Source organism: Onychostoma macrolepis, chromosome 06 (assembly GCF_012432095.1).
Source record: "Onychostoma macrolepis isolate SWU-2019 chromosome 06, ASM1243209v1, whole genome shotgun sequence".
In the NCBI taxonomy this organism is placed as follows: domain Eukaryota; kingdom Metazoa; phylum Chordata; class Actinopteri; order Cypriniformes; family Cyprinidae; genus Onychostoma; species Onychostoma macrolepis.
In genome coordinates this window covers 28,345,384-28,368,906 of record NC_081160.1, presented here as the reverse complement: position 1 = coordinate 28,368,906, position 23,523 = coordinate 28,345,384, and the positions used below count along the sequence as shown (strand labels likewise).

Here is a 23,523-nt window from a genome sequence, read left to right as displayed (position 1 = left end):
CATAGCTAAGCTATTTCACAATTCTTCAATTTCTTTCCTCAAATTTAAGACCTCTTGAAATTAAAATTAAGACTTTGTTATACCATTTAAGACTTTTTATGGGCTTAAATTTGACACAACTAAGACTTTTGAAGAATTTTTAAAGCCCTGTAATAATTAATGGCAAGTAAAACAAATACAAACTTAATTTTAAACAATATCTTCTCAAAAGTTTCTGAAATTAAAACATATAAAAAATATTTATTATACATTAACAAAGCTGCACGTTGGATCCTGACCCTGCCGCACTCAATATGTGGCCATGGACCACAAAACCAGTCATAAGGGTCAATTTTTTTAAATTTAGATTTATACAACATATTCAATCTGAATAAATAAGCTTTCCATTGATGTATGGTTTGGAATCTGGAATCTGAGGGTGCAAAAAAAAATTAATATTGAGAAAATCACCTTTAAAGTTGTCCAAATTAAGTCCTTAGCCATGCATATTACTAATCAAAGATTAAGTTTTGATATATTTACGGTAGGAAATTTTTGTGGTCCAGGGTCACATATGTCAAAGCATTTTGGCCACAGAAATATTGGCTAATATATTGATCTATGACTCCTTAATATGTAGTGAAAGAACATTGTTATGAATAATAAACTTCACGTACAATGGAAAACAAGGAAACAGTACCCATAAATATTTATCCACTGTCGATCAGCCTTCATACAAATTAAAGGAAGAAACTAAGAAAGAGACTTAAGACTTGTAAGGACAACAAAAGATGTTTTCCACAACTGCTAAGTAATTTAATGTTTATTTGGATAGTCATTTCTCAAATAGAAGGGTTAACAACAACCGTGAATAATAATAATTATTATTATTATTATTAAGATAATGTGCCATATGTAATGGATATTTGATGTTTTGCGCTCTGTCAAACTCCTTCTTCAGCATAGAATATGAGACAGAGCATTGTGATTATCCTCATTTATCTGTTGCATATAGAGTTCGGGACAAATAGGTTCACCAATTAACAAGTCTGCTGGAGATCAAATATTAGAGCAATGCTGCCACCTTCTGGTGACAGATCATAGTGTAGTGTCCTCAAACCCAAGAGTAATCTCAACTGCCATACATTATCCATGCATCCTTACATTTAAAGGTGATAACTTTGGTTTTGTCTCAGAATGGAATATAATTGTATATGCATGTGACCACTGACGAACTTTGAGCAGTGACTTGTTAACTGTTGTGTTGATTAGTTCAGGCTTAAACTTTTAACAAACCTTCACTGTATAAGCATATCCTTGTTTCCAAATGAGTCGGTTTAGTCTCTGCCCCCAAATGCCACACAAAGATTATGGGATCAAAAATAGACCACAGGGTGTCAAAAAATAGCTCAATGAAACGTCATTTTCCTTTTCGGTCTCTGTCATACAGTAGTTTATCTCTCATGTGTTGACATCACATTGACTTTTGCATGATCTCTTATACTAGAACTATGTGTCTGGATTCTTTGGTTTACTCTCTGACTATCAGCATGTCACTATTTTAAGCCTTTCTTTGGAGCAATACAGATAAATGTATTGTAAATCAAGGCACCAAATATACTTCATTTATGTTTGGCTTTAGATTGTTACTATAGCTTGAATAAAATAATATCAGTGCCATTTTTTTTTTTAGATGAAGGAAAAACAACTCTAGTACTTCTAGACTATAATTCACACCGAACAATGCATGTATTAAAAGCAACCAATGCAATGTATTTAAAAAAACAGATTATAGAGTACAAGTATAGTTTATTGCCAGATGTATGTCAGTATACATTTTCTTTCTAGCGTGTCTGATGAATGTAATGCGTGATATATTGTATGTTTACAATGAACAAGTAATAATTTGAGTATATGTTAAGACAGTTTTTATTAAAATAATTTTGTAGAAAACTTGACTATTTTATTTAGTTTTACTTTAATTTAGATTGACTGTAACAAACCTCTAAAAAGTCTTTGGCATCTTGTTTAGTCTAACGAATTTAATTGCCAAAATAGAATATATATAAGCTGATGTTAGATTATTTAGTGTTTCTGATTAAAATTGCACATGTACATGACATATTGCATGTCTGAGGAGATTCTCAGCAGGCAGATTAGATAGTACTTTTTCAAGCTAAACTTACTTAATCAGTTTACAAAATAGAAAATAAATACTGTTGTAGGAAGCTTATAATTATTGTAGTAATAATAAGAAGCACTTTTAACCATTCAAATGAACATGAGCCTGGACTCTAAACCTTTGGCTGGTGAATCATTCTGGTTTTGCAGCGTATGTTTTACTTCTGGTTTGCTACCCTTGTATGTTGTTGCCGTATTGGAAAAATCATGGCTTAAATCAGTGGCCATAAAATATACCTTCAAAATATTTACACTTTTAATATATTAAGAAGTAACTATTTGCAATTACGTTTGTGTACACTGCAGTGATTAATAATTAAGTGCTCTCTCACAAATGTGTCAGTTTATTAATACAATAATTGTTACATAAAGTTATCAATTTACTGAGGCCATCAGGATTAAGTACATATCAACAGACAACAAACACTGAAATTCAAACATTCTTTAGTAATTTCTAAATATCTACTAATAAATGTTACTTCTTTTTTAAATACTTGAAAAGAAAAATTGTAACTTGTATTGCATTCACTGTCCTCAGACATCTGGTGCCACATGAGAATATCATATTTACATAACATTTCACATACAGATATAACAAATAGTTTTTACAAAAGATGTGCTTGACAATACTTCTTGAGGACTTTTCAGATGGCAGTAGGCATAAATGGTCCGACTAACTTATTCTATTAAAAACACACATTTTTAAAACCATATATTTGTCTAAAACTTTTTTATGTGTACGTTTCAGTACACGTTCAGTAAGCGCTCTGTGTGATTCATAAATGTTTTAATTCACTATAAAGAACCGACTCATTCGAGTCAGTCGTTCGAGAATCGGACTGCACTAGTCGCGCTTTATGTTGGTGATTCATGACTCAAAAGAGCCATCCATTCGAGATTCGAATCACAGTGGTCAGAGGATTGTTATTAGGCTACTGTGTTCCATGTGCCTCGGATGCAAAACGTACGCTCAAAAACCATTAAGTGATTAAAATGATTTAATTATTACTCGGCTGTGGTATGTGTTCACGGAAGCAGCTCTCGGTCCCCAGTCCTATTTAAAACGAGCGTGTTTACATATTTTCAGGTCGAAGCTGTGGTTCAGAGAATAATACGTTAAACATAAGATTGTATCGCACTGCCCTACACATAAGCAGCGCTAATGGTCAATAGTCAAAGACGGATCGGGTGGGAATCGCGAACTTTATCACGTATGAATCATGTCTTCAAAGAGGGCGCCTCGCTCCGCAGAATCGCCGCTTGCTGACGTTTTTGGGCTGTCATGTGATTAGCAGGGTTCAATGAGAGCTGTTTGCCCCACCCATCTCTTCAACGCTGTCTATCTCAATGTACAATTCACTGAGAAAAGGAAATAATCGCTAAAAATACACCCTCGAAAAGGATCCATTCGCCACAATTGGGGATTCAACGCGCTCCGTCCGTAGGGAATCCATCGCTGTCGTTGTGCTGTCGGATTTATCTTCACGTATCCAAATGCACATGATCTAAGAAGGATTCAAGAAGGATACAAAGCGTAGCCTGACAGCGGACTCGGACTGCGATAACCGGTAAAATATCGACGGAATCGCTCGCATTTGCATCTGCGGTTGAAAGAACCGTGAGGAACGCCGCTCGCGTCAAAGCAAAGCCTACGGATGTGAGGAGAAATTCAAATTACAGTAACGGAGAAGACGGCGAAGGGCCTCGTTTGATTTGGACAAGCCGAGAAAAAGCGATCAGTCACCGTAAGCAGAACAGGAGGGAAAATAGCGTCAATCTGAGGGGAATTTTTCAGCAGCACCGCCGTATTTTTCTCGCAGACAACGTCGTTTCGTAACGGAGTTAAAAGGTTCATGTCGGCCACGGCGCAGGGCGGAATGATCCACATGCCGTCATTTTGGTGGAAATATTTATTTTTTTAATTTGTAGCCACCCTTTCTATCTCGTTCTGCCCGTCTCGTTGCATCGGCCAACGGATTCGACAGCAAGAAACCGAAAAGAATTGCGTTTTGTGGAGCTATTGATGATTTTAATAGGAGTCGCTCGTTATTTCGGGAAACCGACCATGGATTCGCGACGGGAAATTTGCTAAATCGCAGTCGTGGGAAAGCCGAAATCATTCATGTAACGTCGAAGGCTTCGCTGGATGCACATCCATACACAGAAATCTCTTATTTTATAGCAGCAAAGCGCTCGACAGGACTCGGCCGTCTGTAGGCCGGCCTAGTGTTTTCACCACCACCTATTCTCGCCAGTACTAGTCACCCATAGCTTTCATATTTCCCCGTGCTCCCCTCCTGCCCTTATCAGCGAAATCCGGGGAAGCGATGTGCATACAAGTATAAATGTCCCGGTTTTCCATCAAAGTGTTCTGATCGGAGGCCAATCAAGGAATTTGGATCATTTATTCATACGGTAGATACACCTCCCCCATCCCACCCCACCCCAAAACTTTTCTTGGGTTTTTGGGAAAATGGGTTGTTTGGGCAACAGTAAGACTGAGGACCAGCGAAATGAGGAGAAGGCCCAGCGAGAAGCTAACAAAAAGATAGAGAAACAGCTCCAGAAAGACAAACAGATCTACAGAGCAACTCATCGGCTACTACTGTTAGGTAGGTTGGTCTGAAAGCTGAGGTTCTGTCACTGCTGCGAACACTTTCCTGATGCGCGTGACGTCATCGGGGCCTGTCACATTTCGTAGCGTTTTGTGTGCATTTGATTCATTTGTCCGAGAACATGATGGGGGTACACGCGTTTCGATTGGGATTCCTGGCCCGTAGTAGTGGACACCTCAGGGCCTGTGGTGCTTCATCCAGCACCGCTCAATCACTCCATTCATTCCCATCTGATTTATGTTGAATAGGTTTTGCATTATGGAAATATTTGGGCTCCCGTGATTTTATAATTCATTCACAACTATCTGGAGATCCCACATTCACAAGCATACACTCACACATGCATATGCTGTTTCTTTAGGCCGGCGTTCATGAGTTTAGGGTGGTTTTTGCATCGTGCTTCTTACTGTACATATAGATGGAAATATCTGTTTAAGTAAACATTTCTGAATTAGGATGTTTGGGAGATTAGTGCATCATTTTTAGGTTTAGTTCTGGTAAGGGTTGCTTGCATAGTGCTATTTTAATGGTTTAGCATTCTGGACATCCCCAAAATGATAATAGTAAGAGAGATTTGTAAGTTTGTTACAACTGATTAGATAAGTTAACATATTTTTCATGCTTTAAATATTCATAGTTTAGTTGAGCAATAGACTGATGTTTTCACCAAGCCGATGAACAGAAACAGAAATGGTCATTTTGCTTATTGTCAGTTCCAAAATAGTTATGGAATGATGGGCTTTCTTTCTTTTTTTTTTTTTTGGTGAATTGAGTAATTTAAAGTGTACAATAATGAAGTTTATTTAAATTCCACAATTTTGTATATGTCTTATTTGCTTTCGTGAAACTGTAGTATGTTTATATCAGCATTATGCTGGTCACCCTGCTCTTTAGATATCGGCATTGGAGTTATTGGCTATTTAGAAAAAAAACATTGGTCTACTACCTTACTACCTTAAACCCGATAAAATCAGCAAGTGTTTTAATTTCATGGATCTTTTGTAGCACGACATGGAGTTGTTTTAACTTCAGTTGGATTTGATTTAGTCTCTGTTTAAGAGACTGGTCTCACTAATTCTCATAAAACCCAGTTCTCTAACAGCCTTTTTTTTTTTTTTTTTTTTCAGATACACACATGGCCTAAAAGTACCCTATTCTAAATCAAAATCCCATGTATTCAACATAGTGAAGCACTCTAAATCATAATGTCTGGTGTTTAAGGGATATTTCTAGATACCCATGATTCAAGTGTGTTGTAATGATATATGATTTGGGGATGTGTACCAGTGTAACTGGAGCACAAAAGTGGAATTCCTGTATGCAAACTGGCCCATTTGACACAATTGGAACCTGGTAACAAAATATGTGTTGTGATAAAGAGGTTCCCATCATACATCTGAACTGAGCGCCTAAATCTGAGGTGTGTTGGTGCTTCTGTAGTTTGTGCTTCACATCTGCAGGGGAAAAGTTAACTCTCTTTTCATATTTCGCACTTGGAAACTCAGACAACTGTGCATTGGTGACCATAAATTGTAGAATCATTCAGCTTTGTCAGTGTTTGACAGAGAAGTTAGGTGGCGTTTCTGGATAGTTCCTTAATGTTTTGTTTTGCATTTCACTATTTTATTTGATGCATAGCTAACCAGTTCCTGTTTAGTTGGTTTACTTACAAGAGGATTTGATGGGAGTGATATTGTTTATAATTGAATGAAAAATCAGAATCAATGAAAGAAGCATCTTATTGAAATCTCGTGAGGTATGAAATATGGAAGCAACTGTAGAGTGTTTGTAATTTTAAAATGTCTTAAATTGGCAACATTTTATTTGTGTACTAAAGGACAAAATTGTGATATTCTCTATAGCATATTCCATGTGTTAAGTGTTGTGACATTGTTTTTTTGTTATTGTTGATTTTTTGCAGCTGTTGCACATTTGCAACAATAATATTAATTCGTAGACCGTTCTTTTTAGCTTTTAGATTTTTAGCATGAAATTTCTGCTTGAGGTGCATGTTTAGTTTGCCTTTAAAAAGAAATGCTACTGTGAAATTGAATGAATTATTCCTGTTGAATCAGGTGATATCTGACCCTCTCCTCCTCCCACATCCCTTGTGATTTATATCTTTCTTTTGCTCGTCTCTCAGGGGCTGGAGAATCGGGGAAAAGCACCATAGTCAAACAGATGCGCATTTTACATGTCAATGGCTTCAATGCTGAGTAAGTATTGCTTTCACATCTATGTACTTTTTTGATTCCACTTAAGTCAAACGCAAACTAGATTTTTATTCCGTCCAGAAGCATAGCCTACAGTTAAGTATGATATAGCGTATAAACAAACCCTGTTTTCATTCATCATGCCATTTTGTTGGCAACGTCGTTTTGCTGTAATATTTTTCAGTAAAAGTTGGGTTTGGGAGGATGTGATATCCAAGTCAGTAATCCATGTGGTAAAGGCGAGCTTTACGTCATTGTGTTGTTCTCTTGATTTAGTGGGACATGTTATATTTATAACTTTAGAGTATATGTATTTATTGTAAATAAAATGCAGTGCTTTATTTTTCATTGTGACTGGACATTTTATTAATGTAGCATGATATTGCTCACTGAAAGTCCCATTATAATAAAAAGCTGACTTTCAATAAGTAGTATTTACCATTATGAAATGATTAGCAGCTGGTCTGAAACCAGTTTTGTGATTAAGTTAATATAATTTACTATACTCTAATCTAGTCCTCAATCAGTGTAGTAAGGGTGTCCAAAAATACTGCAGAAGTTACAGAAACACGGACCATCAGTATTTCGAGACAGGTTAAAATTTCAATGCTAAAATAAGACAAAGGCAAATAATTGTTGCATGAATTAGTCAATAGAAAGACTGCGATTGCAGCGTCTGTAAAACAAGTTCTAATTTGATGATTAGAAAGCAGGAAAAGTCAAGAAAAAAAGGATTAGTAATGCTATGGTGGTTTATGCCCTGTAATGTTACACGTTTATTCTGTGGTAGATAGTATATTTGCGCAGTGGCCAGGACTACTTTATCTAAAATGTTCTATACGTGCATTTAATATAGTATTCATTTAATGTAGAGTCACATGTTTGTATTTGGCTATTTTACAACAATCTGAATCAAATGCAGCTCATCCAATCAGAATTTAGAGTCAGACTTTTTTAATAATATTAGTTATAATTCTTTTGTTTTTAACTCTAGTCTTGTGTAATATGAAACTTAATCATGTTTCATGCCTTATATAGTGAAGAAAATAGAATGACAAAGTAGTTAATTGCGATGATACACTTTTAATTTGTAGGGTATTTATCTCACAGGATTATGCAAACACTTCAAAACACAGTTATTTAATTATTATAAACCTTATAAAATAATAGGGATGTAACAATTAACCGCGAGCCGGTTGAAAATTGATTCAAATATGTGACAATTCAAATCGGTTGAGATGCTAAACTAATCGCGATTTAATTAGTAGTTTATATGAAAGTGTGTCTGACGGGAACTTACTATCTTTAGAAAAGTTTAGATGGTATTTTTTCTTTTCATCTTGCCTCTGTATAATGCATATTAAAGTTCATAAGTGCAGCACTGTTTTGTTTACATCGGAAACCAAGGAAATGCTTTAAGCGCCACCTGCTGGCAGAGAGTGAATCTGCGTCTCATTCAGCTCGTCCGCTGTTTCTGTTTCTTGCAGATATTTTTGATGTATAGTTTCACAAAACTGAAGTCAAACCATTCTGTTTTTGCTTCAAATTTCGAAATTATACAATCTAATTTAGATTAAAAACTGCTCATGTTGCATCATGTATACTAGGGGTGGGAATCGCAGGGTATCTCACCATACGATATAATCACGATACATTGCTCACGATAATGATAATATCACGATACAGCGATTCTAATCAAAATATTTCTAGAAAATCCTACAATGATACGTCTCGATATCTGTCTAAACAAAATGCCTGTGAAAAGGTTAAGTGCAAGTTTTCTTTATTCAAGTTCAAACTGTTAGAAAACAGCAAAAAAAGTTCTGTAAATCAATTTTAACATGTTGAGTAGGCTAAATTAATCATTTTATTCTTGGACTTATTAAAAGCTTACACTTTTCTTTTTCTCTGTGTGTAAACAAACACATTTAACTGCTTATTAAACAGAAAACAAAACTAGATTGATAGATCGATATAATATAAACCTGGTACATTTCAAAATTTACCTGGAGTGCTTTCTCAACCTCTCTACTCCTCTCATCATAAAAACGGAGCCCCACACAAAGAAATAGCCGTTCACATCGTGTCTTTTGCGTGCTCAGGTTTGTTATTTTAAATGTAGATGCGTGGCAAGCACACTTCTGCACCGCATTGTGGCTCTGACAAGGTTTTGTTTCGTCCTCCATGCCATAGGTGCAGATTTATGTTTCTGCCGGTCGGTGCCCACTGTTCACACTGCATAACGCGCACTTGTAATATCTGAGAGAGAGGGAGAGCGTCCAGTTTTATGTGAACAAAACTGGATGCACTGGTGGCGCTCTCTCTCACTCATATAGTGAGGGAAATCCACCTGCGATCCGAGTGGAGAGGTTAGGCTACTCATGAACTGAATGTGTGCTCTGCAATAATAACGTGATCTGTGCCTATGGTCCACGCTGATAGCTGTTCCGGGGCAGTTTTTTAGTTTTCATCTCCATAAACATATATAATATATACAGCAGTAAAGCTAATACAGTGGCTGGAAATCTGTTTATCCTTCGGGTCCTCGTGCTTCCTCATCTTCATAGAGAATGCGGTTCATGGAACTTGCTCTGAGTCGGAGCACTTTTGAAAAGCTGGAATCGCGTGACCGCGATTTCCATGCATTTTTAGACGCTGTGAACAGGGAAATCTATTTAGAGTACCTTATTGTATTAATTAAAATATCGATATTTGGTGCCAGATATATCGATTCTCGTATAGGATGGAGAAGGATCGTGATATATCACCATATCAATTTATTGTTCCACCCCTAATATATACAGCATCTTTGTTTGATCCTGAATGCAGTGGTTGCCTCTAATTTTAAATGAAAAGAGCACAGACAAAGGCTTATTTTGTTTATATGAAGAGATTTCTCTTATTTGTGTTACTTATTTATTTGATTTGGGGCTTGTTTTAAAATTTCTATTTAGTTTTGTTATTTACATTTACATTATATTTAAATTTTGTTATTTAGAAGATGCTTTTATCCAAAAAGTGACAATGGAAGCAGTCAAAACCAACAAAAAAGTGCTGGATTAGTATATTATTATAGTTATATTTCAATTTCACAAAGAAATGTGCAGCATTTTGTCCAAGCAATAATGAAAGGACATGTTTAATTTATAATTTGTCTTAAATCTCATTTTGTTAAAAAAAAATCATAAATTGAATCGTGAAATCGAATTGTGAGTTGAGTGAATCGTTACATCCCTATAAAATAATGTAAAACCAAAATGTATAAAATCAAAAATCTGTAGAATTTTTCAGCAAAAATAACTTATTACCATCGATTCATACTGTGATATAAAATGTGGTTTACCGTCCGCCCCTAAGGAGCATTAAGTTGCTTAATTCATACTGTTCACGAGATTAGTTATTTCATTCATGTTGAAAATGAAGTGATCTGAAGTAACCAAGTGTCATTGTTTTACAGAGAGAAAAAACAAAAAATTCAAGACATCAAGAATAATATAAAAGAAGCTATAGAGGTAAGTGTTGAAGCTTCTGGAGTTCAAACATGTAAAAGTGTGAACGCACTGAAACAAAACTCTGGTCTTTTTTCTTTTACAGACTATTGTGACGGCAATGTCCGTGTTGGTACCTCCAGTCCAGTTAGCCTGTCCCGCAAATAAGTTTCGAATTGATTACATCCTCAATTTAGCCAACCAGAAGGACTTTGAATTCACACCGGTGAGTATAAAGTTATTGTGTCACCCCTTCACCCCCTTTTTTGTTTCCGTGAGAGTGTGCGTACCATCTCAATATTTTTAGCTGGACCGATCAATTTTAAAGGGAAAAATGGTGATTAAGTGTGTGAGCGTAGTATGTACAAATTGTGCACCTAGTTTTTGGGCTGAGTGTCATGGATGTTTTGTCAGGCCCATGTGTGTTTTGATGGTTCCCCTCAGTCATAGGGCCTTGTGTAGTTTATGCAGTTATAATTAGCAGCTATTCTTTGCTTAGGGACAACACATAGGTGAATTGAAAAAGCGCCCCACCTCAGGGAAATGTGGGTGTGTGAACGTGTGACTCTCAGGTATAATGTTGAGGCGTTCATTACGACTGATTACTTGTAATAACCTCTAAACTCTCCCTTAAGAGGGCCTCACCTGAGCCACACACCTTGTCACCCAGGACCTCCCTGCTCCCTCATCACCTAGACAGGTGCTCTGTGTCTAGGGAAAGAGGAGTGGAGAGCCGCCCTGACCTGCGCCAATGGGCCGCTTAAGATTTAATTACAGGTGATTCAAACTTGGTGGCCCTGTGGACTTAAAAATAGAGAGCACGAACAGCTCACCTGCTGGTTTACATAAACATTTCTAGAATTATTAGATTATGGATGCAATGAGTTGGAATTTTTGACTCCAGAAAATTGGATAGACGTACAATGACTTTTATGCGGGATGCTGGTTTTTCTGTAAGCTACAGGATTGCCAGGAGAGCTGCGTGATTCGGAGTTGATCGTTAACTGTTAAACTTCAGAATCGAGTGCAGGAAGTGGTTGTAGTTTTAGCATTACTACAAAGAAGATACTGCCCCACCCTCTCTCTCTCTCTCTCTCTCTCTCTCTCTCTCTCTCTCTCTCCTCGGTGGCCCCAGGGCCCGCTGGGAACCAGTCTGACTGGTTGATTGTGTTGCAAGCGAGAGACAAAAATAAAAAGCAAAAGCAATTATTGACATTTATAACTCAGTCATGCCACTTTAGGATATAAAGACCCATTGAAGTTTATAGACGACTGCTATTTCAGTGCTGTTACATGGCTGAGTTGTAATATTTCCATTCAAAAAAAAAAAAAACTTCTGTAGCTGTGAAGCTATCGAGCTAGGAGGAAACTGGTGAAGCGTATTAGCATAAGATTTTTAAATGGAGAGAAAGACAGATGTAGACGAGCTGAATAAAAAAAAAAAAAACACATGTTAAACACGTTTAAACACATTACCCTTCACCTGAAACTGTGTATGCCAGGGCTGGGCAAAGTAGCTAAAAATGTCTTAATACATTTTCATCATACATCTGAATATTCTTCACTTATTTATGTAATAAATATGAAATATAAAAATGTATAATTTGTTCTGAGTGCATGTAAGACTCAACAGTAAAAGCAAGGCTTTTAAAAAAAATAAATAAATAAAGGCATTGTTTTCCATACTATTGATATTAGTCATTTTTACATATAATAATGCATCACAGTTTTAACCAACATATATAATTTGCTGTCATATTTAATGCCAAATGTATCAGAATCGGTCTTTCGGATAATATGGTTTAACTGCTTCACAGAAGTGAATTTTAATGGCCAACTCTACTGCTGTTTTAGCTACAAAATTTAAAATTTGTTTCATACGTTCTCATACTTTTTAAATACATACTGTTCATGCATTGCTTAATTGAAATCTCTTAAATATTCATTATATTGCCTATGTTCAGTAAACAACTGAATTGTTTTTATAGTTCCAAACTCTGATTATGTTTATCCACTGAAAACTATTGTCTTATGTATTGCACATGTTATTTATGTCACTGACGCGTGTGGATTCTGTACAGTGAACATTCTTTAAATACCAATCATTATTTTACAGCAGCTTCAGCTTTACATTTCACATTCTGTAATTAAGTTTTTTAATATGTATATTGCTTAATGTATTTAAATTAGCACGTTTTAATTTTTTTAGCTTGAAATTGTTGATCAGCTTTGAAATTTCAATGTTTTGTGTAAAATATAATTAAGGCCTAATTTTATTATTTGTTGCAGATCATGTCATGGTTCGTGTAAAGAATGTAATTATTTTTAACAATAGAATATCTGCATGCATGATAGCGTATGCAAGACTGTGTCCTATATATCACAATATACTGTTATGATACAAAAATTCAGATACCCACAAAATAAATATTTAAGGTAAGAGCAGTGAGCTGGTGGGTGGCGTGAATCTCAAGTGTGTGGCTCTTGTCCTACACATTTAAAAGTGTAGTGGCACTCCTTTTTAAAGGAGCTGTGCCAGAGTGAACGCTACCATTTCTAAACACATCAACAAAGATCAAGTGAGATGAAGCCCCGTTCCCTGTCGGGACCACAGTGCCGGTCCTCCTTTGTCCCATAAGGTGTGCACCGACCCATTTGCTGTTCAGGTTCATGCCACCACATATAAAAAGCTTTGTAAGGTGTGTCCCTCTTCATGTCGTATTGGCTCAGATTGGAAGTTTTTCATTTCGAACGCTCATTCATGCTTCACCACCATGTCTGAATTGCAGTGGGCGGTCAGAATCGTTTAGTTCTGTCTTGAACTCCATAAATGTGGCTTTTGTTATACATGAACTGCGTATGTTGTTTGGTGTTTATGTATGTCATTCAAAATGAGACAGCAGAAGATCTGGGTCGATGCGTATAATGTTAATATCTTCGACATAGCTTGCAAAAAAGTTAATTAATTTGGCTTTATATCTTTTTTCCTGGTTCATCAAGGGTCGATTAAATCCTAAATCAGACACAGAATTCCTCCTTTGGGTTAGAAATCGATCTTTTTTTCGACGAGTCACATGACATTGCTCATTTGAAAAACTGAATTTGTTTTGTTGCCAGTAATTCTATACAATTTAGTTTTGATTTTGTAATTATGTTGAAATCTGACATTTGAAACAATTTGACACGCGTTAATAGAACCACTAAGCAATGAAAATCATTATATTGAATCTGAATTTAAACTAGAATCTGGTACCTTTGCATGCAAAAATCCCAAATCAAGTTCCCGATTGGTTGTCCAGAATCTGTAACGGCGTGGTGGTGTTTTTATTTTTATACAGGTTAGCATGTACTAAAGAGGCTGTGCAAAAGTAACACAGACATGTTTAAAAATGATATGCAGCCAAACGACGGAGGTGTAAAAGATTTGCCTGGATTCCGACAGCTCTTCCACTTGTCTTCCCAACAGGAATTTTATGAACACACAAAGACCCTGTGGCAGGATGAAGGGGTGAGAGCTTGCTTCGAAAGATCCAACGAATATCAACTGATCGACTGCGCACAGTAGTGAGTATTTGGTATCTTTTAAATGCTGGGTTTGAATTGCTGTTTAATTGTGCAGTGTTATGAGTATTTGAACATTTAAAGCTTTGGAATATTCTTGGAATTGTTGGTCAAGTCGGTTGCACTCGACTCGCTTGACTTGTTTGTGTGACTTTCGTTGCACGTTGCATGTATCGCACTGATTTATGCATTCAAGAGGGAGGGAAATAGAAATGCGATGAGTGCAGAAGTGACAGAACGTGAAAAAGAGAGACTGATGAGTGCTAGACAGATAGGCGCTTTCAGGAGACACAGAGGTATGAATGTTGGGTATACATTGAAAGGTTTCCTGCATTGTGGAGCATATGCGTGAGTGTGTCTGTGTCCTGTCCTCTCCCACAGCCACTGGTGGTTGTTGTGGATCAGACGCTGGCCTGAGCCGTTTAGACCGGAAGTGCCCCCCCCCCATCGCTGCACGCTTATGTAAACGTAGAGCGGAGAAAGAGAGAGAGATCTATTTTTAACTCGCTGGTTCACTCACTTGCAGCAGAAGGAGACTGTTTGAGAGGCAATCCGCAAGTATCGCAAATAATGCATCTCCTCTTTTGAAGGAGAAAAATGAGCTTGAAGTGATAATGGTGGCTACTTGTGACTGTTTGGAGGGCAACTCCCAACCTCCCAGACTGCAAAGAGGGACGGAGGAGAATGACAGTGCTGTTTCTAGCGCGCTCACGCACGTACACGCGTTCACCAAGAAACCAGCGTCGCCAAGCGCTCGTCCTGTTATGAGCTCATTTTTCTGTCTGAGTGTTTTCAAGGCTCTTCCTGTCACATGGCCAGGTGTCCATATTGAACGTGTGCGTGTGTGTGTGCATGCGTTCGTGTTTTCATTCACCTCCGTTTCTTTGTACAGTTGAGCTACAGCAGTATCGTGGGCTCAGTAATGTTATCATTGAGACAAACACAAGAATGGCTACACAAAGTGTGAAAAGAATACTGACGTATCGCAGTTTGTTTTTGTTCATCCCGCAACTTTTTTTATTTTAATTTTTTTTTTTTTCCTCTCCTGACTAGTTCTTCCTGCATCTGCTAGTAGCGTCACTGCAGTGACAGAAAATGGCTGAGATAGGGAAAAAAACAAAACAATGAGACTAGTTTCATTAGGGTTATGCTGTTTTCAGAGGAAGCATGTGTGTGTATTACTGAAGCAAGTTAACTATGTTTGTACAAGTTTTCTTTATTTTTGTAAGCTAGAGAATAAGAAATGTTTACTTGGGGTTAAAGTGTTTTCAGGGCAAACGTGCGTGAAAAGCAATATTTTCTGTTATGGTGTTCTCATATACTAAAGAAATGTTGTATTTCTCCTTTTTTGCATTTTGTTTCCATAAATTCAATAAGTGTATTTAGAAAAGAATAAATGCTTCTTTAATGTTATTTACATGTTTTCTATATTTCCATAAACTTTCCAATTCCATATATGCGACCCTGGACTACAAAACCAGTCATAAGGGTCAATGTTTTGAAATTGAGATTGAAAATCTGGAATCTGAGGGTGCAAAAAAAATCTAAATATTGAGAAAATCGCCTTTAAAGTTGTCCAAGTGAAGTTCTTAGCAATGCATATTACTAAACAAAAATTAAGTTGATATATTTAAGGTAGGAAATTTACAAAATATCTTCATGGAACATGAACTTTACTTAAAAGAAAAATCAATAATTTTGACCCATACAATGTATTTTTGGCTATTGCTACAAATATACCCCAGCGATTTAAGACTGGTTTTGTGGTCCAGGGTCACACATTTCCATGAAATCGAGAAATGTTCCGTTCCTGTCTGTTAATAATTTGTAAATGCAAATCAAGTGCATGATTATTTGATTTATTTATTTATTTATTTTAATTCCTGACAAAGGTCTCATGACCGAAATGTTTGTATTCCTCCTCTTTTGCATTTCGTTTGCGTAAATTCAGTGTGTTTTTTTACGTGCTTCCTATATTTCCATAACCTTTCCAATTCCATATATTTCCATAAAACAGAGAAATGTTTCTTTTGTAAATGCAAATCATAATTTTTAATTCCTGACAAAGGTCTCATGACCGAAATGTTGCCACCTCAGGAAATATTGGATTTCTTGCAGGCTACAGCAGTATGCAGGATTTTTTTCTTTTGCACTATTTCCTGTATCCAGTGCACCTGCCTGCAACCATTCAGGTGTGCAAGAGGTGTTTGAATAGAGAAAACAAAGAGATTTTTCTTTAGGGTGCTGTTATTACAGAAAGCATGTGTTAAATGTGGACAGTAATTTCTTGGAGCTTTCTATATTTTTGTAAACCAGAGGAACGTTCTTGTTGTTTGCATTTCGTTAGCCTCACGAAAGAAGGGTTTAGGGTTTTCAGAGAAAGAAAAAGAAAAAAGAAAAAGAAACAACAGGGCTTTATAAATTTGTAAACCAGAGAAGCGTTATTTTGTGGCATTATATCTGAAAACATCATTAGGGTTATGCAGTTAAAAAAAAATTAATTTGTATAAAATAAAAAAAATTGGACTATTTTCTACGAGCTTCCCGTGTTTTTATAAATCAGAGAAGTATTGTGTTACATGTATTTTTCTTTTTAATTTGCTTTCAGTTAAATCGTGTGCAGTACCGAATTTTTTTGGAGCCGTCTATAATAGGGTATATGTCGAACGTCACCTGACCAAACCCGGAAAACAGGTCTCATTGCTTCCGCTTGTCGGAGAACGTATTAATAGCAGTATTAAATAAACTGGCGATATCAATGGACTTAGGTAATCAGTTAATTAGCTAGCTGTTTTTATTGTTGATGTTTTATTCGATTTTTATATATAAATGTTATAAAAAAATAAATATTTTTATTCTTTTCAATATCAATCCACATATGTGATGGACATTAGTTATGATTATCTTTAGTGTCTACTTTGAAGGCATCTTGAGTAAAACAGCTTCATGTTTAACGGGACATTTGCAAAACGCGTGAACCGGAAGCAACGAGACCTGGTTAGCATAATACGGAAGTCTGTTGCGCATAACCCCTATTTTGTAAAGAGAAACCAGAGAAACCTTGTATGTGCACAGTTGTGGGGAGGTGGGGGAATCATTTGGGTTATGTTTTCAGAAAAAGCAAAACACTTTTTTTTTTTTTAATCCAGAGACATTTCTCGTTCCTGTTGTGCGTTCCATAAATATGAAGAAATGTTTCTTTATGAATGTCTGTTTTCAGAAGGGCTTTTCACACTTCAAAAAGTTAACCCGGGGTTTTGAATGAGAGTCCTGGGTTGTCTTGCTTCACGTTTCACACTGCTTATACTTTACCCAGGGTTAAAAGTTAATACCGGAGTATTCATAAGCTGCCGTTTCACACTGCACATTCCTAAACCCTGGGTTAAAGTCCTTATTTTCATGTTTGTGGTGTCAGTGTCACTGATTGGACGAACACAGCAGGCAACTCGTTTATGTGGCTTTTCTCGTATCAATTATCCTGTCAGTTAAAAATTGTTACCATGTAGGTTCTCTTTGACAGGTTTCATTGCTAACGCACATTTACTGACAGTGACCGGATACAGCACTTTCAAATGTCACGAACAACAGGGCTCGACAGTGCGAGAGTTTCAACTAAAAATAGATGTGCCAAGTGTAAAATGTATTTATGAGCATGAGTGCGAATAAAATTTCTTAAATGGTCCAACAGACATCTTATTTTAAAGGTCCACTGCAGTGCTTTGAAATGCAGCGTTATTTTATGTGTTGACATTTCAACTGAAACAGGAGGACAGGGCAGGACATATCAAGTATCCCCGCCCCCTTTTTTAAATGGCCAATAGCGTTTTGTTTATATCACAGCTTTGGGCTAGAGCCGTTGAACTCTGTGGAGCCACATTTGACGTTATGACAATAAATGCAGGGTGATGTCATCAAAATCTTTGATCCATACTAGCGGAAGTGAGAGACTGCAAGTTTTGAATGCTTATATCTTGTAAATGCAAATTTTGTCATTGCATTGGAGCACTCTAGCTTATACATAAAGTTAAGTCTAACATTCATACTAAAAGCCAAAAAACATCAATTTTGATTTCATGGGGACTTTAAAGACTTAAGCTACTTGTTTTCAAACTTAAATATTTTTACGTTTTAATCTGACCTAAAATTTGCACTGGATATTGACTGAAAATGTCTGATTCTTTATTATTGTTTGGTCACATTTTACAAAAAGGCCCCATTAGTTAACATTGGTTAACTACACTAGTTAACTTGAAGTAACAATTAAAAATACTTCCAATACATTTATTAACCTTAGTTCATGTTAATTTACTAATGTTATTAAAATCAACGTTTGTCCATATAGTGCATGTACAAGTCATTGGTTTTTGGCTCAAAGTCTGCATTTAAAGTCACACCAGAGGTGTTCAGCTTGGATTACAACTTTGCGTTCTGCAGGCAGTCAAGTTCTTCCACACTGACTAAATCAATCATTTCTTTTTGAACTTTGTCTTATACACAGACACATTGTCATGTTAGAATAGAAAAGGGTCCTGTCCAAACTGTTGCTATGAAATTAGAAGCACACAATTCCCTAGAATATCATTATATGCTTAAACATTAAAAATTGTACTCATGGAAATTACTGAAGTAGTCAAACTGGTGTATTAGAAGGGGGTGACCCAATACTTTTGGCAATATGGTGTATGATGATACCATGATAAGCGTTTCAGCAATTATCATATAAAAAATTTGATACCATCACATGCCAAATATATATACAGTCTAAAGTAGGACTACAAATAATTACATAATTATAAACAAAGTTTCTTCTGTAACTTTTGTATTTTCCTTATAATAGCCCCTATTTTATATTTTTAATAGGAGTGCATTAAAAAACTTTAGGGGCACAAAATGCGGGATGCCTCAGTTCAAGCAGCACGTGAACCGATCGTCTTTTCATATTTACTTAAAGTGCCAAATAAACATGAAAGAACATCAGAAGGTATTATATTTCAACCACTTGAAAGATGTCAGTACACACAATTTAGTAAAGTTTAAGTCCACCGATTCAGCGTTATGATTGGTCAGATTGCTTGTCAATCAAGCTCTCTGCAAAGGGTCAATTCTTATTTTTCCCTCAAATGCTGTACTGTTTACACAACGCGCAGTTCCTCTTACTGATGTGACAGGAGCCACACTGTTCAATTTCTGATTGGTTGTCTGTTGCTAAGCATCCAGCAGTAACATGCTAACACTGCTCCGTTTCACACTGTACAAGGTTGACAACGCAATGCGGGGGTTATCACTGCAAAAGAGGCAGGGTTTCATAACCCCGAGGAAAAATCAGCGCTAACTCTGCTTCTAAATTACATGTGTGGAGAGAACCCCCCTTTCTTTTACCCAGGCTTAAAAGTGACGTTTAAAACAAAAATAACCCGGGGTTAAGTGCAGTGTGAAAAACCCTAGGGAGAGCAAAAGATTTACCACTTTCTAAGATTTCTGTGCCTTTTAAGTAGGGAAAGTATAAATACTGCAATTTAGTAAGAAGCAATATTTTATGGACAGTATTAATCGCAATTAATATCCAACCATACTCTTTGCTGCGATTATTTATTGATACCATCTTAAATCATTTCAATATTTTTACTATAAAGTAGTAGGTTTTGACTTGAGATGAATTTTGGTGATTACGATTTTACAATTTGTGCTTTGGGTGGTATTTAGGAAGGTGCAGTATTGTAGGTAATAATAAAGCAATTAGATCCATCCAAAGTCTTTGAGATTTTAATATTGTGCTATAATAATTCTTAATGGGCAACATTTCAGGGCTATATTTAGTTGATGGGACATATGATGTATAAAAAGGGTTAATAATCCATTTTTTGTGTGTGTGTAATGTTTCTATTACTTGCTTTACTTGCACTTCTATTTTTCTGAAACCAAAGAAATATTGCATTCCTCCTTGCATGCGTTTCAGAGGGTAAATTGTTTCATTAATGTTGTCTGTTTCAAAGAACACATTATTTTCTACAAACGTTTTGTTTTTTGTAAAGCAGATAAACGTAGCATTCTTGCTTGTCCCGCAGTTCCTAAATGTAAGGCCAGCGCATGAAGAGAGAAAATTCCTAAACCATCCACCATGTTTCTTTCTCTCTCTCTGAGCCTCTCTCTCTCTCTCTCTCTCTCTCTCTCTCTCTCTCTCTCTCTCTCTCTCTCTCTCTCTCTCTCTCTCTCTCTCTCTCTCTCTCTCTTCTTCCCCCATCCCTCTTTTGTGAAACCAGACCTGTTTTTTCTCTCGTTCTTTCTTTTTGCTTTCCCCTCTCTCTTTCTGACTGGCCCTTCTCCCCCCTCTCCACTCCCCTCTGTCTTTCTTTCTCTTTCTGTCTGTCTCTCCCTCTCTCTGGCCTCTCTCCAGTCACACAAGATTTGGAGCTGATAGTCTATTTATAGCGCCTGTGGTTCTGTCGCTATGACAACCGAGCTGGAGGCCAGGGCGCCAGGGAGCTATTTTTGGAGCGCCGCTGTAATGTCAGACACAGCCTTCTCTCTTTTCTTTCTCTTCCACCGCTCCCTCTCTCCTGGTTTCTGCTGCTTCCTTAGCGTTGCAGACTTACAGAAGTATGTGTGCGTTCGCATCTAAGAGAGGGAAAATGCAGTGGAGGCTATCGATTAATTCACGATTTAACATATTTGGAGAGATAAATATAGCTAGCTTTTTTTGTAAGTTGCATTTCATAAAATGGTGAACTTCAAATTTGACTGATTCTTTGGAATGTCACATTTTCAGTTTTTGTTTGTTTGTTTGTTTTTTTTTAAATGGGCACAATGACTCTATGACTCAATGATTATTTTTTATTTTTTTTTTTTTTTTTAACAAGAAACGTTTGTTGTTGAACGCCACTTGATTCTGAAAGGCTTGCCGTTAGATATCCTCTGTACCGTATTGTGCCACGCACACACGCGGTTCACTGGGAGCCTAAACAGTGTTTGCCGTATTGGCCCGGAAGTTGCCTAATCCACACTCTTAATACTCTACTGTTAACTAGATGAGCTGTAACATTAACCAGATTAGTAAGCGATGAGGATATTATCAGCTTTTCCAAGCTAATACACCATCGGCACAACAGCTCACTCTTCTTTCTGTGAATGGTTTATTCTCTTTGCATGTTTTTTTTTTTTTTTCTTAAAGAGAAATTGCTTAATTTTTATTTGTTTTTCTACACTGTTTTAAATGTTCCATGCTGTGGTCTTTTGTGAATGTAAATATTTTTAATTATTAATTAATATTTAATTGTTCAGTTGCAGAAATTTTCTTCTTTGGACAGTCAATTTAGTATTTATAATTTATTTGCTTTTTATATGAAACACACTATAAATACATTATATGCATTTGTTGACTTGCAAATCACTGCAACCTAATGTGTACTTGCTAAAAAGATTAATACATATTTCATAATTAAGTCTAATAATTAATTGCTAATTATCAGTAAAGCTTTTGTTTGTTTGAGATACTGTTTGCCATCTTTTATCAACTGTAAACGTTTGTGCAGGTCTGGATAATTTTTAGCATTGTGACTGACACACCAAAAATATCATATTTTGGCCCTTTCCTCTGGATAAATGACTAGATGGTGCCATCGTCATCTCCCCGAACAGCTGTTTGGCTCAAACTCTCAGACTTCTGTTCGGTCAAGAGCGCATTTGAAACTGAAAAGGTGCTGAGGATCAAACGAATATCTCCACAGTCACAGGCAGTTACTTTTTGTAACTTGGTTTAGTTTGTTTTTATAACTTTTTTTTTTATAGAGAGCAACAGAGACTATATGAATTTGTTTTGGCGAGTTTGGAATGTTTAAAAAAAAAAAACTAATTTTGACGAACAACATCAGTGGATATGTAATTCAGAAACTGCATTTTCAGGGAACTGTTCCTTTTAAGTAAAGAAAGTATAAATACTTCAGTTTAGTAAGAAGCAATATTTTATGTATTAATCGTAATTAAACAGTTACATCCAACCATACTTTTTGCTGCTATATTTATTCATCTTAATCATTTCAGTATTTTTACAATAAAGTAATTGGTTTTGACTTAGGATAAAGTTTTGGTGATTCTAATTTTTACTATCCACTTACTATATTGTTAGTAGTCAAAGTATGAATACAGTTGCTTTGGGTGGTGTTTAGGAAGGTGCAATATTGTAGGTGATGATAAAGCAATTAGATCCATCCATTAATATTGTGCTTTTAATACTAATTCTTAATGGGCAACATTTTAGGGCTATATTTAGTTGATGGGAAGGATGATATATAAAAATGTACTTTTATTTATCCTTTTATTTATTATCCTTAATTGTTTTTAAACAATGTTTTCCTGCGCTTTTACTTGCATTTTTACTGCAGTGATTTGCTTTAAGCACGAGTGAGCTGCATACTTTTTTTATATAATAAATAAAGGGAGCTGAACAGAAATTCTGTGTGGGCCAAGTCATATGACTCATGTGATACATTGTGTGTGTGTGTGTGTGGCCAGACCATCCATTTACTGCTTGAAGTGTTTTTACAAATTTTTTTATATTTTTTTTTAATTGAAGTTGCTGCCTAATCATATCTGCACTGCATGCTTAGAACAACTCAAAATAAAAATGCATATACATGCGTGATAATATCCATCTTGTGTGTTTTTAAGACTTCCTATATCCATCACACATACTTTAAAGTACATTTTCAAAGTCTGCTACACACTATTCCATACTAGAACCTCCGCAACTGTTGGCAGACGTCGACATGCAACTAGAATTTCATGAACTTCCTGCCGTGCGGCCGTTTGATTTCTAGAATTCCACTTGAGTTGAGGCTGGATTTGGAATGCTGGCCTAAATATACTCGGTCGCAGCTATAGCCGTCTCTACTGCTTGGCATTACGACAGTGGAGGCTGTATGCGTTCTCAACTATTGTACCCAGAGGGGCATGAGTTGTATTATGTCTGACCAGTGGGCTGGGCTATTGTTGGAATCGTTCTATTAATAGGAAAAAAGGCAATAATTGAGATATGGTGTTAGACAACGGCTGCGGTCACAACACAACTGTCTGTGCGAGCCTCCCCCATCTGTCGGTCTGTCTGCATTTTATCCTGTCTGTCTTTCTTTGTTTGCGCCATTTTATTTCTTTTTATGCCCCCTCTTCTACGTGCCACACTTTCATTTGTGCGGCCTGCTGTGCGTGTTGCATGCATGCACACACACACACCAGTGCAGTCCATGCCGCTGTGTGTGGGACCTACAGCCTTTCTGTCACATTTCAACCCTCTGTGTCACATTCCTGTTGTACTTGGACAGGGGGGATGCACATGCGCGTCCGGCCTGTGGATTTCTCTCGCTTTCTCTCTGATTCCCTCATGCTTGATTTAGGCGTTACTCTTTTGCTGGCATTTGTGAGGAATTTTAATGATTATAATTATAATTCCTTAATGATTCTTTTAGTACTTTTGGTGATTCATTGGTCTTTCTA

General features: G+C 36.5%; 2 protein-coding genes across 3 annotated transcripts in view; one reads left to right on the top strand and one right to left on the bottom strand.

The window, feature by feature from the left end:
• The window catches only part of tubb1 (tubulin, beta 1 class VI), a 54,014-nt gene that overhangs the window by 14,652 nt on the left and 15,839 nt on the right, over positions 1–23,523 (bottom strand). The gene's annotated exons all lie outside the window — the stretch shown is intronic.
• gnas (GNAS complex locus) overlaps positions 1–23,523 on the top strand; it is a 42,487-nt gene that overhangs the window by 6,570 nt on the left and 12,394 nt on the right. The window contains exons 1-5 of one of the 2 annotated variants that reach the window (XM_058778401.1): positions 3,401–4,772; positions 6,919–6,991; positions 10,446–10,500; positions 10,583–10,702; positions 13,943–14,040. In XM_058778401.1, the coding sequence (XP_058634384.1) occupies positions 4,634–4,772; positions 6,919–6,991; positions 10,446–10,500; positions 10,583–10,702; positions 13,943–14,040 (485 nt within the window). In that variant the 5' untranslated portion in view covers positions 3,401–4,633. Of the gene's footprint in view, positions 1–3,400; positions 4,773–6,918; positions 6,992–10,445; positions 10,501–10,582; positions 10,703–13,942; positions 14,041–23,523 lie in introns of those variants that run through there. The other variant, XM_058778400.1, reaches the window with a different exon arrangement.